The sequence below is a fragment of the Theropithecus gelada genome, chromosome 2, assembly GCF_003255815.1.
Source record: "Theropithecus gelada isolate Dixy chromosome 2, Tgel_1.0, whole genome shotgun sequence".
NCBI lineage: Eukaryota > Metazoa > Chordata > Mammalia > Primates > Cercopithecidae > Theropithecus > Theropithecus gelada.
Window position 1 is genome coordinate 41,764,945 of NC_037669.1, and position 14,872 is coordinate 41,779,816.

A 14,872-nucleotide genomic window follows, 5' to 3' on the forward strand; every position below is an offset into this window, starting at 1 on the left:
GATTCTCCTGCCTCAGCCTCCTAAGTAGCTGGGACTACAGGTGCCCACCACCACGCCCAGCTAATTTTTGTATTTTTAGCCGAGACAGGGTTTCACCATGTTGGCCAGGTTGGTCAGCTCGATCTCTTGACCTTGTCATCCGTCCGCCTCAGCCTCCCAAAGTGCTGGGATTACAAGTGTGAACCACTGCACCCAGCCTTCTAGGTACTTTTTTATCTGCCCACTTGACTCTCAGGATTAGCATTCCTCTACTGAACTATTTTTTCTATCAACCGTGAGAAGGGTGTTATAGATAAAGGATGCTATTTGGAGAAGCTTTGGGGAAATTGAGAGGATGAATGAGAAAAAGTGGTAGAGTGAATCTGACTGAGAGGAATGGAGATATTTAAAAGTGATGGGAGAGAAAAGTAAAGTGATCTCTGCATTCTGATGTGTAAGGATACTGGAAAATGCTACTGGTCCCTGAAACAATCATCTTTAGCAGAGGATCTACTAGAGGGGCATCATGCTGAAGCTAGGAAATCTGTTAAGGAGGAAAGTGCATCTGGGAGGGAACCAAGATGGAGTTTTTCTATTGGGTTTAATTTAATGAAATTGAAAAAAAACCCACTGTTTTAAAACTACAAAGGTAATACCAGCTCATTGTTAATTTGAAAAATTAAAGAAATGAAATCCCCTTAAATTAGCTGTGGAGATGTGGTTAAAGGACAGAGATATGGGCTGAAAGAAACAGAATGAGCTCAAGAACAGAAATTGTATAGAATAGAAGTGTTTGTCAAAATGATGAATAGTGGTTACAGTATAGGGTACCTCAAAAAGATTGATGAAATATAAAGTGGGAAACAGCAGGTTCAGGTGAGCTCCTTTGAGGACAGGGACCTTGTTTTTTTCACCTGTGTTACCAGTAGTGTCTAAGAATTAGTGAGTGAGATGCATTATAAGGATTAAATACATAGATTTTTGAGTCAGTCAAGCCTCAGGTCAAAAGTCCAGTTCTGGTATTTTCTAGCAGTGTAACCTTGTATAGGGTGCTTAATTTCCTTAATATTCCTTCATGTATAAAATAGAGATAGCGGCACATATTTTGTCAAGCTAAATCAGTTAATGTATGTAAAATGCTTAACAAGGTACATGTGATAAACCTTCAAATAGATGGTAGGGCTAACAATAACTATCAGGATAACAGTGAATTTGGGAAAGTCTTTCAGGCCAGGAGTTTGGGTGAGTAAAGTATTAATAGGTCCTGGAAAGAAACATTTGGCATCAGATTAAAGAAGGAAGAGACTAGGGAATGAGAAACTAGTTGGTGGCCATTTTAATAATCCAAAGTACAAGTTGTGAAGTCCTGAACAAGAGTGGTAGCAGTAGTAAAGTGAAAGAGGGGGCAAATAGGCAATACATTAAAGAAAGAGGACCAATAAAACTTGGTAACATTTCAGATATGGAGATGGAGAAAGAAGAGTAAGAAGTCACAGATGACTTCCACTTCTGTCATTACATGAAAGTCTCAATAGATCTCTCTCTTAGCAACATACCATTTTATCTTCTCTTGGCTCCTGCAATTTTGATAACTCCAAAAGTCAGGAAATGTACGTCAGTTCCCTCTTTATGAGATTTCCCAACCACTCCCACAGTTCAGCAGCCTGCCCTTAGCACTGATATATTGAATGTGCTATTTAGGTTGGTGCAAAAGTTATTGCGGTTTTTGCCATTGAAATTAATGGCAAAACCGCAATAACCTTTGCACCAACCTAATGAATGAGAAGCTAAGAAACTTGTTTGTGTATCAACTGCAGTTGTGTTTGCAATGGGAAGCAAAATATACAATAAACCACCCCCTGAAGGAAACATAGTGGCTCAAGTTTTCAAATGTATCTGGGTAAGTCCATAAATTGTTTTCTTGCCTTTTTCAATCAAAAGAAAGAGATGCTATGCTGAGAATCTTGGCCTTCAAACATGGACATACATTTTTCTCAATGACCTCTGTTCTATTTCCATGTTTTTTAACAAGCTGAGATTAATCAGTCTTCTTCTTATGGCTCTACTTAACCATTAAGTTTAAAAAAGGTAATCATCTTTTTAAATTGGCAAAAGTCTTCTGAAATGTAATTATGTATAGACAGATAACTTTTTTCTTTTTTGTTGTTATTTTTTGTTTTGAATGGCAAGTTCTTTCTTAAAGTGATAGATAAAATTATATCAGAAATATTCTGAAATTCAGTGCCTATAAAATTATATCAGAAATATTCTGAAATTCAGTGCCTGATTAGGTCTAAGAGTTGGAGTAAGTCACGAAAAGTATGGTGTTTGAAGGAAGGTATAATAAGTTGGAAAAGGCAGAGGATGTTTTTCTGTTTGTCTCTCCCATGATGTCTATGCTCTGCCCTAGTTTGCTATTTCCAATCGTTTCAAGAACCGTTCTGGAGACATTCCAAAGCGACAGCACTGGCTAGACTGGGCAGCTGAGAAATATCCAGTAAGTTGGAAATGCAGAAACATCTTATGGCTTGATACAGTCTTTCCTAATGTTCAGAATGATTCTATCCTACTGCATTCAACTTCCTCTCTACTGTTTTTTGGACACTTCTACTTTAAGCAAGAAAGCCATGTACAGAACTTCTTGCATTTCTGCCTATTCTTCCTCCTTTTTGCAGAAGCAACTCATTATGGATGTGAAGGCACTGACCAGGGTACTATTCCTTTATATCCCATTGCCCATGTTCTGGGCTCTTTTGGATCAGCAGGTAAGAATAGTTCTTTTGGACATTACCCCTCCTTACAGCCACTTCCCTCTCACAGGAAAGGGATTTCTCATAATAGGATCTGTTTTTCCTAGGGTTCACGATGGACTTTGCAAGCCATCAGGATGAATGGGAATTTGGTGAGTAGAAGAGATTTTCCAGAGAAGTCTATTATTTTCTTCAACATCCATATTGGGGAAAAATTAATTTCTTTGTGGTTTTGCCTGAAAACTAATAAGATTTTCAGAGAAGTGCTTTTAGCCTGAAGGTACTGTGTAGGCAAAGATAAAGAAAGCTAGTTTAGAAATAAAAACCAGAATCTCCTCTTTAGAAATCAAAACCAGAATCTTCTCTTTAGAAATCAGGAACATAAAGATGAGAAAGTTTCAATGTATAGAAGGAAGTATTGAGAGGCTAGCAAATGAAGTCATACATACCTGGGATAGTGATTTTCTTCTGTCTAAGCCTATCGCAGGGCACAGCAGGGACAGGTTTGAGTGGCGCTACTACACAATTAGTCTATCTCTTCAACAAGGATCACAGGCCGGGCGCGGTGGCTCAGGCCTGTAATCCCAGCACTTTGGGAGGCCGAGACGGGCGGATCACGAGGTCAGGCGATCGAGACCAGCCTGGCTAACACAGTGAAACCCCGTCTCTACTAAAAACAATACAAAAAACTAGCTGGGCGAGGTGGCGGGCGCCTGTAGTCCCAGCTACTCGGGAGGCTGAGGCAGGAGAATGTCGTAAACCCAGGAGGCGGAGCTTGCAGTGAGCTGAGATCCGGCCACTGCACTCCAGCCTGGGCAACAGAGTGAGACTCCGTCTCAAACAAAACAAAACAAAACAAAACAAAACAAAAAAACAAGGATCACAGCAGAGGACCTGTAGGAAATGGAATATTTTGTATATATGGATATGGAAAGAATGAGAAGGTTATACATATTATTTTCTCTTTTTCCAAACTCCATTCTTTAGCCCACTCAAATAAGGTACCACCTCTGCTCCCAATTGTTCTTTTCCCAGATTAGTATATTATTTTTCTATCTTCTCAGTTTTCAAAAGGACAGAGTAGAATGATACCAGGGTCTTATTAGTCAGTCTATTTGGAGCCTGCAAAATATAATTTTACCTTTTCCCTTCCTCTGGTTGTCTCTTATTTACCATGGTGGTTTTCTTGTTGGCCCTCTGGAGAACAACTTCGGAAACACTATATGTCAGGGAGAGTCTTCACCCTAACCATGATGTCTTGTCCTTCATATTATTGCAACCTAAAACTACAGTTGCTGAGATCAATAAAAATGCACTGACTCTATTTCCTTTCAAGTTAAGGAAAGCATAATACATAGAAAAGAATTTCTCCCTTAGGCCCATCTGCCTGGCAAACATAGCCAGAAGCTTTCCCAAGTCTGTTCCCATCCCCCAAATAATCTTAACAGCAAAATAGTGGCCCTGAACCAAAGACCTGATGAATTTTCTCTCATATGCTTCTCACTTGCTAACTAGCAAAATTACTGATCTAGGCCAACAATTTTTTTTCTTGTCTTCAGATATCATCTAAATATAATTTGTTATAATGTTTCAGGGTTTTTTTGTGCTTCAGCCGGACCAGATGCAGGTATGGGACTCTTCTATAGCATGGGGACTTATTTGTTTCCTTATCTATGCCTCCACCTGCAGTATTAGGATTAACAACCATAATTTGATGCTTTTCTCTTTGTACACTGATAAGGGCCAAGCTTTGACATGAAAACATTCTCTTTAAGCCCCACACTTCTCCTTCAATCCCCTGTTAAGGACTTAATTTGCCACAGGTAAAGTATAAGCATTGGATTTTTTTCCGTGTCAAGATAGTATAATGAAAATGTTATAAAAGAAATTGTAAGGCTTGTTTTGTGAGCAATGAAGTCATGAGAGGAAAGAGCTCACAATAAGGCTGGCAGAAAGACAGGCTCAGAATGAAACTTGTCCCTTGCGATATTTGAAAGCTAAAATGCTATGCAAGGGAAATAGGGTCTTGGGTGTAAATGGACTGAGGAACGTGGAATCATTCTGTACTTACAATGACAAAAGTGTGTGTTGATGTGAGACAGAGTGTACACAAGCAAATGAGTGCAGTACTCACACTCATGAAAGGAGAACATTTGTAGCTAATCCTTTTTATTATGGTGTTACAGGTTCTAAATCCCCTTCTGGTTCTTATCTTCATCCCATTGTTTGACTTTGTCATTTATCGTCTGGTCTCCAGGTGTGGAATTAACTTCTCGTAAGTGTTCACTGTGCCTGTATGGATTACTCTAAATTGACTCAATCTTTCCCCAGTTTGATAAATATTCAATGTCAGTATTTTTCTTAGTGATGATTGGTTTTGGTTTATCATCTATCTGCTTCTATTTTTCCATGTTGGACTAACTGCCTATTGACCCTGAAAAATGGGAATTAGATCTAATTAATGAGAGTCAAAGCCATTACTGTGGATTTAACTGTGTGATATTGAAGGGGCAGGTCTAGGTTTCATGCCAAACCAAAAATATGTGAAATTTAGCTCCTAAATCAACTTTCTTCTTTGTTCTTGAATGTTGTCTCTTCAAAGAAACTCAAGGCCTTTGATGACTACTAATCCCTTTAAATCTCCTGTTGTCCCTATGAAACAAATGGGGAACCTAGTGGGACTGGGAACTGAATTGTTCCCAATTACTGCCTGAAATTTTTTCTACATAGAAGGATTAGTCTTTTTTAGAGTTTCACAAAAGAAAGTTTCAAGCCTTCTTTCATTCTTGATTTAATAGCAATTTCATTTTGATGACCACTTTACCAAATGAAAATGGCCCTTTTTCATCTGCTCATTGAGCAGATGTCGGGAAGTTTAGGACCAAGTGTCATGAAAATATATATCAAGAAAAAACCATTTCCCTCAAAGAGTTTATTACTTAGTAAGGGGGCTAGAGCATATATATATATATACACACACACACACACATATAAAAAATGCAACTACTACACAGGCAAAATAAGTGTCCTAAGAAGAGCCTAAGATCAAGTGCCAAGAAGATGTAGAAAAGAAAATGTCCTTCCCCTGCCAAGGTCAACAGATTTCTGCAGAGGAAAGTGACGTAAATCATGTATAGCACCTGGCATATGGTATTTGTTCAATAAACCTTGTTGTATTGCCATTATTTTTGGTATTACGACATAGTGAATAGAAAAACCATCATAAGCAAAGATGGAGGTGAGTAAATGTGGTATATCACAGAGAAGAGCAGTTCAATGTGACTCAGGAAAAAGAATAAAGAAGAATGTATGAAGAGGAGTTCTAGAAAATACCTTGAAAAGTAATTGGTCATGGAAACGTGGATTTAAAAAAGAAAAGTAATTGGGATCAAATCAGGAAAAGTCTTTGATACAGTTTGATTATTTGTACCCACCCAAATCTCATGTTGAAATGTAATCCCCAATGTTGGATGTTGGAGGGGGTGTCTAGTGGGAGGTGGTTGGATCATGTGGATGAATTCCTCATGAATGATTTAGGGCTATCCCGTTGGTGCTGTCCTCATGATAGTGAGTTCTTGTGATATCTGACCATTTAAAAGTGTGCAGTATCTCTCTACCCTTCATTTGCTCCTGCTTTCATCATGTGACATGCCTATTTCCCCAGAGGGTACAAGCCATAAACATTGATGGCTTCTACATGGTGTTAAGCCTGCAGGCATACAGAGTGCAAGAATGAAGAATGCTTGGCACCCTTCACCTAGATTTCAGAGGCTGTATGAGAAAGTGTGGGTGTTCACACAGAAACCTGCTGCAGGGGTGGAGCCCCCAGAGAGCACCTCTACTAGGGCAGTGTGGAGGTAAAATGTGGGGTTGGAACCCCCTACAGAGTCCCCACAAGGGCACCGCCTAGTGGACCTGTGAGAAGGGGGCCACCATCCTCCAGACCCCAGAATGATAGACCCACTGGCAGCTTGCACCCTGGGCCTGGAAAACCACAGACACTCAACAACCTGTGAGTGCAGCCACAGGGGCTGAACTCTGCAAAGCCACAGGGGAGGAGCTATCCAAGGCCTTGGGAGCCCACCCCTTGTACCGGTGTGCCCTGAATGTGGGACGTGGAGTCAAAGGAGATTATTCTGGAACTTTAAGATTTAATAACTGCCTTGCTGGGTTCAGACTTGCCTGGGGCCTGTAGCCCCTTTGTTTTGGCCACTTTCTCCCTTTTGGGATGGAAATGTTTACCCAGTGCCTATACCACCATTTTATTTGGGGAGTAAATAAGTTGATTTTACAGGCTCGTAGGTGGAAGGGACTTGCCTTATTTCAAATGAGACTTTGGACTTGGGACTTTTGATTGAGTTTGTGCTGGAATGAGTTAAAACTTTGGGGGAAAATTGGGAAGGCATAATTGTATTTTGCAATGTGAGAAGGACATGAGATTTTAGGGGTCTAGAGATGGAATGATATAGTTTGGATATTTGTCCCTGCCCAAATCTCATGTTGAAATGTAATTCCCAATGATAAAGGTGGGGCCTGGTGGGACATGATTGGATCATGGGAGTGAATTCTCATGAAGGGTTTAGCACCATTCCGTGGTGCTATCCTCATGATAGTGAATGAGTTCTCACAAGATCTGGTAATTTAAAAGTGTGTGGCACCTCCCACCTCCTCGCTTGCTTCTGCTTTCACCATGTGACATGCCTATTCCACCTTTGGCTTCTCCCATGATTGAAAGCTCCTTGAGGCTTCACCAGAAGCTGGGAAGATGCCAACACTCTGCTTCCTGTAATGCTGCAGAACCATAAGCCAATTAAACTTCTTTTCTTTATAAATTACCCAATCTCAGGTATTTCTTTATAGAAATGCAAGAGCAGCCTAATGCAGTCTTTAATAATAGGCTACAGAGTTTGGATTTCATTCTTAAGAGTCTAAAGTTTAAATGTAATTGTTTCTCCTTTCTACCACAGATCACTTAGGAAAATGGCTGTTGGTATGATCCTAGCGTGCCTGGCATTTGCAGTTGCGGCAGCTGTAGAGATCAAAATAAATGTGAGTTCAGTAATTCTTAAGCTCCATGAGGGCAGGATCATATCTTTCTTATTTGCTCTTTTTGACTTGTTCGATCATGATTCCCTGGGACCTAGCACAGTACCTTTTTTATAAGAGGTGTATCATAAGTATTTGTTATAAATAAGTAGATAGAGCGGTAAAACAGCAATGCAAAATGAGGCCCACCTCCCACCTGAGTGACTTAGAATGTATTTTCAGGGAATTCTCAAACACTAATATCCAAGATAGCCATCTCCTTAGGGAATACAGGCTTATGTGATGCCTTTCTAGATACTCAAGTAAAAACCTTTTGGCAGATTGAATAGCCACTATTACGGATGAGGCCATAGCTGATTCAAAAAGCATGGAGTTTGTAAGCTGGCATTGGTACTTGCTACATTGAACTGATGTTTCCCTCTCCAAACTGCCTTTAGAGTTTTCTAAGCCAAATATTTTTCAAAGGGAGAAAACTATATCTACTTGGCTAGTGGACTAGGCTGTCAGAAACAACTGAGATATGTGTTGTCATTGTATCTGAAGGATTATTTGTTGGTGATTCTGACATGTATTCTTTGTTCTAAGGAAATGACCCCAGCCCAGCCAGGTCCCCAGGAGGTTTTCCTACAAGTCTTGAATCTGGCAGATGATGAAGTGAAAGTGACAGTGGTAGGAAATGAAAACGATTCTCTGTTGATAGAGTCCATCAAATCCTTTCAGGTGAGGTGTGTACCTGAATGAATTAGAAACTCTGTATGCTATATTGATCTTGATTTTTTCTTAACATTAATTGTATCATAAGCATCTTCCCATGTCTTTAGATAATCTTTGAGCACATGATTTTAATGGGCATATAATATGCCATTCTATAGATATACCATAGTTTATTTAGACATTTCCACATAGGTATTCAGTTTTTATTATTATACATAATCCTATAATGAACATTCTTATTCATAAATATTTATGCATACCTCTGATTATTTCTTAGGGTAGATTCCAAGAAATAAAATGACTTGGTTAAAGAAAGGAATTACTAGGTTGAAAATGTTTGATGAGGTCACCTACTCTGAGATGCTACAATATTGTAATGTCCAATATGGAGTAGAAGGTGTATGTGACCTTCAATTTATGTTCTTCATTTTACAGAAAACACCACAGTATTCCAAACTGCACCTGAAAACAAAAAGCCAGAATTTTCACTTCCACCTGAAATATCACAATTTGTCTCTCTACACTGAGCATTCTGTGCAGGAGAAGAACTGGTACAGTCTTGTCATTCGTGAAGATGGGAACAGTATCTCCAGCATGATGGTAAGTTGAGGGATTGCCTGTGTTTTAAGTTGTCATCTCAAAGTAATATGACTGTCTTATCAACGCTTACCAAGGATCTGCCTGATGATCAAATTTTCTGAGTGTAGTAGGTCTTATTTCATCAGCTGTTACTGATTTTTACTTTCCTCTGTTGTAGGTAAAGGATACAGAAAGCAAAACAACCAATGGGATGACAACCGTGAGGTTTGAATGTCAAAGAGATTCCAAGCCACTCTGTTTTCTTGAATCTTGGATCTCTTCTAATCTTTGGGGCTTCATTCTACTTGTTCTGAACAGGAATTCCCTCTCCTAGAGTGCCAGCGGCACTGGTGTCAAAAGGCATTTTCTAGGACAATGAGAAGCAGATAGGCTTCTTTTCTCATGTGGGATTCAAAGATGACCCTATCTGTGTATGCCCCCTGTACTCTGGGGCATAAATTCTTTCTGCTGAATATCTGTTTATCTTGCTTTCAGGAAAATAACTGAGTACTTTTCTCTTTGTGATCGTCAGAGAGAAATTTGGAAGTGAGAAAATAATCCTCCCTTCCTTTTTGATAGTTGAATATATATCTCTTAAAGTATAGTTTTTATTATAAGCCTAAAGAGGCATCATGGTATAGTACACATTTGGAGTCAAAAGACTTAGTTTTGAATCCAGATAAGGCTGAAGGGTGTTGTCAAACGGTGAGGGACAGTTACAGAGATGGAGTACCCAAGAGGACATGTGTTCTCTGTGGCCGGTATTAGACATGAAATGGACAGATACACAGGTCTATGGCCACCAAAGTCAAGTGGTTGCTGTTGAGAATAGCATTTTACAGGAGAACTTTTAGTGAAAAGTCTGGATTTCACTGAAGGGTAGGACAGTCATAATAACTTGCTTTTGAATATGCTTCAAAAAAAGTAAACAGCTCAAAATAAGACAAATGGACCTCCAGAGGGGCATTTTCTAGGTCAGTGTAGAATGATCTAAAGTCTAGGAATCAACATTCAGGACTCTAGAGGGAACTGTCCTTCTTATTCCTGGGGCCAGAGACCAAATCCAAAGCTATCAAAACAGAAATGTACCAAAAACCCATCCTGAGAGGACAATCTAGGTGCCAGGTTCAGAAAAACAGAAAGATGGTTCTGGAAGGGTCCAAAGTTTCTGCAGACTCCAAAACAATTATAGCAACCTACTCTGGGCTAGAAGTCTGAGTTTTGCATAAGTCACATTGGGCTTAATTTATAAGAAGTTAAGATATGAGTTTTATGTAAATACTATCATTTCTTTACGCATAATTATCTTATTTTTCTTAGTAAAGTCTCAGTTGATACATTCCACCATTATAAGGGAAATAAATTAGATAGACCTAAGTTGGATTAGTGAGGAAACTCAGATTGCCATGAATGATCATGATAGTGTCCATCTAGCTAGAGGTCTGGTGAGGATGTGAGAGATAAAAGTACAAGAAAAAGAAAGTTAGGGACAGCTAAGACTATGGATTACTTTTTACATATGGGATCATTCATTTGTCTAGTTAACAATATACATTATATACCTTTTATGTGCCAGCCACTATTCTAGGCACTTAGGCACTGGGGATATAGTTATACCCCAAACATAAAAGGTCCCTACCCTCTTTAATCAGGTGTTCCTGTTTGTTTGATATGTAAATAATATCTCTGCCCTCAGGTTTGTTAACACTTTGCATAAAGGTGTCAACATCTCCCTGAGTAAAGATACCTCTCTCAATGTTGGTGAAGACTATGGTGTGTCTGCGTATAGAACGGTGCAAAGAGGAGAGTAAGTGCATTGCCCCTGTGGACATTTTACTTTTGTCAATAATTGTTTTTTGAGTGCTATCTTTGTATATAGGTGGGGAATTTAGGTGCATGTGGGCTAATTTTGTTTTTGTTTTTGTTTTTTGGTTTTTTTTTTTGAGACGGAGTCTCACTCTGTCGCTTAGGCTGGGATGCAGTGGCGCAATCTCCACTCATTGCAAGCTCCGCCTCCCGGGTTCATGCCATTCTCCTGCCTCAGCCTCCCGTGTAGCTGGAACTACAGGCGCCCACCATCGCGTCCGGCTAATTTTTGTATTTTTAGTAGAGATGGGGTTTCACCGTGTTAGCCAGGATGGTCTCGATCTCCTGACCTCGTGATCTGCCCGTCTCAGCCTCCCAAAGTGCTGGGATTACAGGCGTGAGCCATCACGCCTGGCCTGCATGTGGGCTAATTTTGAGTGTAGAAGCACTCCTGATCTTTTCCAACTCTTGCTTCCTTCCCTCAGTCTCACTTTTTTTCTGCACAGATATGTTGAGATCACGATTGCTGTGAAGACCACACTATATAGTTAACACAGCCCATCTCTGTATAGTTAACACAGTCCATCTCTGTGAGTTTCTCAAAGTTTATTATTGGTTTCCATTTCTACTGAAGAATGTACTTTGGTACCTTGAATTGGCACTTCATTACTTAGAGCTTATCTTCTCAAGTTCACTGTTATAGCCTGTTCTACTAGGTCATAAGATTTGCATGAGGAAAGTTCACATGGTACTTAAGTTCACAAAAGAATATGATTTGTAACTACTTTATTTAGGTTGAATATTTTAGAAAATACCTGACAGGCAATAAAGAGCTCAAATCAGGGACAGAAGCCTGGCATGAAAATAACCCACTCCAAGAAACATTTCTCTTCAAAGATAATTAGTAGCTTCACTGCTTTCCTCACCATCAGTAGAGAGATGAGATCATTTTCACCTGGAGATGTGAATGCTTTTCTTTTTTTTTTTTTTTTTGAAAATTACCAAATTTTTATTTTTCAAAGTTTTCAAATTTGCTTTGCTTGGTCTAGCTCATGAAATAAATCAAAAGTAGCAAGACCTCCACCTCTAAAATAATGATAATAATCATGATAACCTCAAAAGGAAAAAAGAAACAAATATTTTTTAAGAAGAAAAAGTATTGTTAAATAGGATTATTGTGCACTGAGAAAACTCAGGAGACTCATTAAATCTGTGAAATAATTTTAAAATACGAAATGCAAATCAAAACCACAATGAGATACCATCTCACACCAGTTAGAATGGCAATCATTAAAAAGTCAGGAAACAACAGGTGCTGGAGAGGATGTGGAGAAATACGAACACTTTTACACTGTTGGTGGGATTGTAAACTAGTTCAACCATTATGGAAAACAGTATGGCGATTCCTCAAGGATCTAGAACTAGATGTACCATGTGACCCAGCCATCCCATTACTGGGGATATACCCAGAGGATTATAAATCATGCTGCTATAAAGACACATGCACACGTATGTTTATTGCGGCACTATTTACAATAGCAAAGACTTGGAATCAACCCAAATGTCCATCAGTGACAGACTGGATTAAGAAAATGTGGCACATATACACCATGGAATACTATGCAGCCATAAAAAAGGATGAGTTTGTGTCCTTTGTAGGGACATGGATGCAGCTGGAAACCATCATTCTTAGCAAACTATCACAAGAACAGAAAACCAAACACCGCATGTTCTCACTCATAGGTGGGAACTGAACAATGAGATCACTTGGACTTGGGAAGGGGAACATCACACACCGGGGCCTATCATGGGGAGGGGGGAGGGGGGGGGATTGCATTGGGAGTTATACCTGACGTAAATGACGAGTTGATGGGTGCTGACAAGTTGGTGAATGCTTTTCTAAGCCGTGATATTTATTCTAACCTAAATTCATCCTGTTCCAGATACCCTGCAGTGCATTGTAGAACAGAAGATAAGAACTTTTCTCTGAATTTGGGTCTACTAGACTTTGGTGCAGCATATCTGTTTGTTATTACTAATGTAAGTAGCTCACAGCCACCTCCTCACCCTCTCTCCATATATATCTCCTGGGATCCTCTAGGCAGAAAACAAAAGAGAAGACTCTGTGGCAAAGCAGACACATATATTTATTTCTAGTGTAAGATGAGAGGTTCTACAGTGACTTTATTTATTTTTATTTTTATTTTTTTTAGACGGAGTTTCACTCTCGTCGCCCAGGCTGGCATGCAGTGGCATGATCTCGGCTCACTACAACCTCTGCCTCCTGGGTTCAAGCGATTCTCCTGCCTCAGCCGCCCAAGTAGCTGGGATTACAGGCACCCATGACCACGCCCAGCTAATTTTTGTATTTTTAGTAGAGATGGGGTTTTGCCATGTTGGCCAGGCTGGTCTCGAACTCCTGACCTCAGGTAATCCAGCTGCCTCAGCCTCCCAAAGTGCTGGGATTGCAAGCATGAGTCACCGCACCTGGCTCTACATGACTTTAGAAAGCCCACTGTCTCTGTAGGGGATGTTAAGAGATAACATCAACAACAAGCAAAGGGTCTTGGGGAAGGAGAGACATAATTTATCTTGAGCCATCACTGTGAGATGCCACGGCCTGCTCCAGTCTCATTATGTCTCCAAGCAAACAATAGTGATTTATGAAAAAGTATTCATGTCTTCTTGACCAGCTTCATATGCAGATCTTCTCACTCTCTGGAAATTTGATCTGCTAACATGTCACAGTCTGAAATGCTGAAACTGATAGTAATGTCAATTTCTACACAAAATTTGGGGATCAGTTAATTGTGGTCTGTCAAAAACAGTTGTCCTAGCAGTCAGGGCAGGGTACCTCTGATTTTAATTTTGATGTCAATCTTGACTTTAATTTTGTTATTTCATTACTATTCACACTGTATTAAAGACTAAAAGATAGTGAATAAGAAAAAGAGAGAACATTTCTGGAGGTTTGATGAGAACCCGATCTAAAAAGTTCTATTTGTTTTACTAATTAATTAATTTAATTAACTTGATCCCTTTGGTGTGCCATTTTTATAAGTTTTATTGAGATATAATTCATATACCATAAAATTCACCCACTTAAAGTATCCAATGATTTTAAATATATTAGTATAGTCAATATATGTTAATAAGTATTCATTATATAGAAGGAATATATATCCAATAATATATATTCAATGGCTTTTACTATATTCACAGATTTGTGCCATTTAGGAACACTTTTTGTCACCCCTCTCAAAAATAACATACCTATTAGCAGCCATTCCCCATTTCCTCTTAAACCACTAGTCTACTTTGTCTATAAATTCTTCTATTCTGGATATGTCATGTAAATGGAATCATACAATATGTGCTATTTTGTGTCCGGCTTCTTTCACTTAGCATGTTTTTCAAGGCTCTTCCATGTTGTAGCATGTATCAGTGTTTCATTTCTTTTTATTGACGGGTAATATTCCATTGCATGGATATAATACATTTTATTTATTTATCAATTGATGTACATTTGAATTGTTTTTACCTTTTGACTCTTGGGAATAATGCTGTTATGAACATTCATGTACAAGTTTTTATGTGGACATATGTTTTCATTTCTTTTGGATAGGTAACTAGCAGTGGAATTGCTGGCTCACATGGTGACTCTATGTTTAACCATTTGTGGACTTTTCCAAAGTGACTGCACTGTTTACATTTCCACCAATCACGTGTATGAGTTGCAGTTTTTCTACATCTTCACCAACACTTGTTTTCTGTCTTTTTATTATAGCCACTCTAGTGTGGATGTGAAATGGCATCTTATTGTGGTTTTCATTGCCATTCCCCTGATGGCTAAAGATTTGGAGCATTTTTTCTTGTCTTTATCAGTCATTTGTGTATTTTCTTTGAAGAAGTATCCCTTCAGATCCTCTGCCTAATTTCTAATTGGGGTATTTGTATTTTTTATTAGTTGTAAGCATTCATTATATATTTTTAGATAT

General features: G+C 39.0%; 1 protein-coding gene across 2 annotated transcripts in view; it reads left to right on the forward strand.

The window, feature by feature from the left end:
- Window positions 1–14,872, forward strand: part of SLC15A2 (solute carrier family 15 member 2) — a 52,876-nt gene that overhangs the window by 26,845 nt on the left and 11,159 nt on the right. For both annotated transcript variants that reach the window (XM_025376944.1, XM_025376945.1), the window contains 12 exons: window positions 1,797–1,879; window positions 2,390–2,476; window positions 2,655–2,744; window positions 2,837–2,881; window positions 4,324–4,356; window positions 4,916–5,004; window positions 7,697–7,778; window positions 8,361–8,495; window positions 8,925–9,089; window positions 9,247–9,293; window positions 10,765–10,875; window positions 12,818–12,914. In XM_025376944.1, coding sequence (XP_025232729.1) covers window positions 1,797–1,879; window positions 2,390–2,476; window positions 2,655–2,744; window positions 2,837–2,881; window positions 4,324–4,356; window positions 4,916–5,004; window positions 7,697–7,778; window positions 8,361–8,495; window positions 8,925–9,089; window positions 9,247–9,293; window positions 10,765–10,875; window positions 12,818–12,914 — 1,064 coding nt within the window. The remainder of the gene's footprint in view (window positions 1–1,796; window positions 1,880–2,389; window positions 2,477–2,654; window positions 2,745–2,836; window positions 2,882–4,323; window positions 4,357–4,915; window positions 5,005–7,696; window positions 7,779–8,360; window positions 8,496–8,924; window positions 9,090–9,246; window positions 9,294–10,764; window positions 10,876–12,817; window positions 12,915–14,872) is intronic.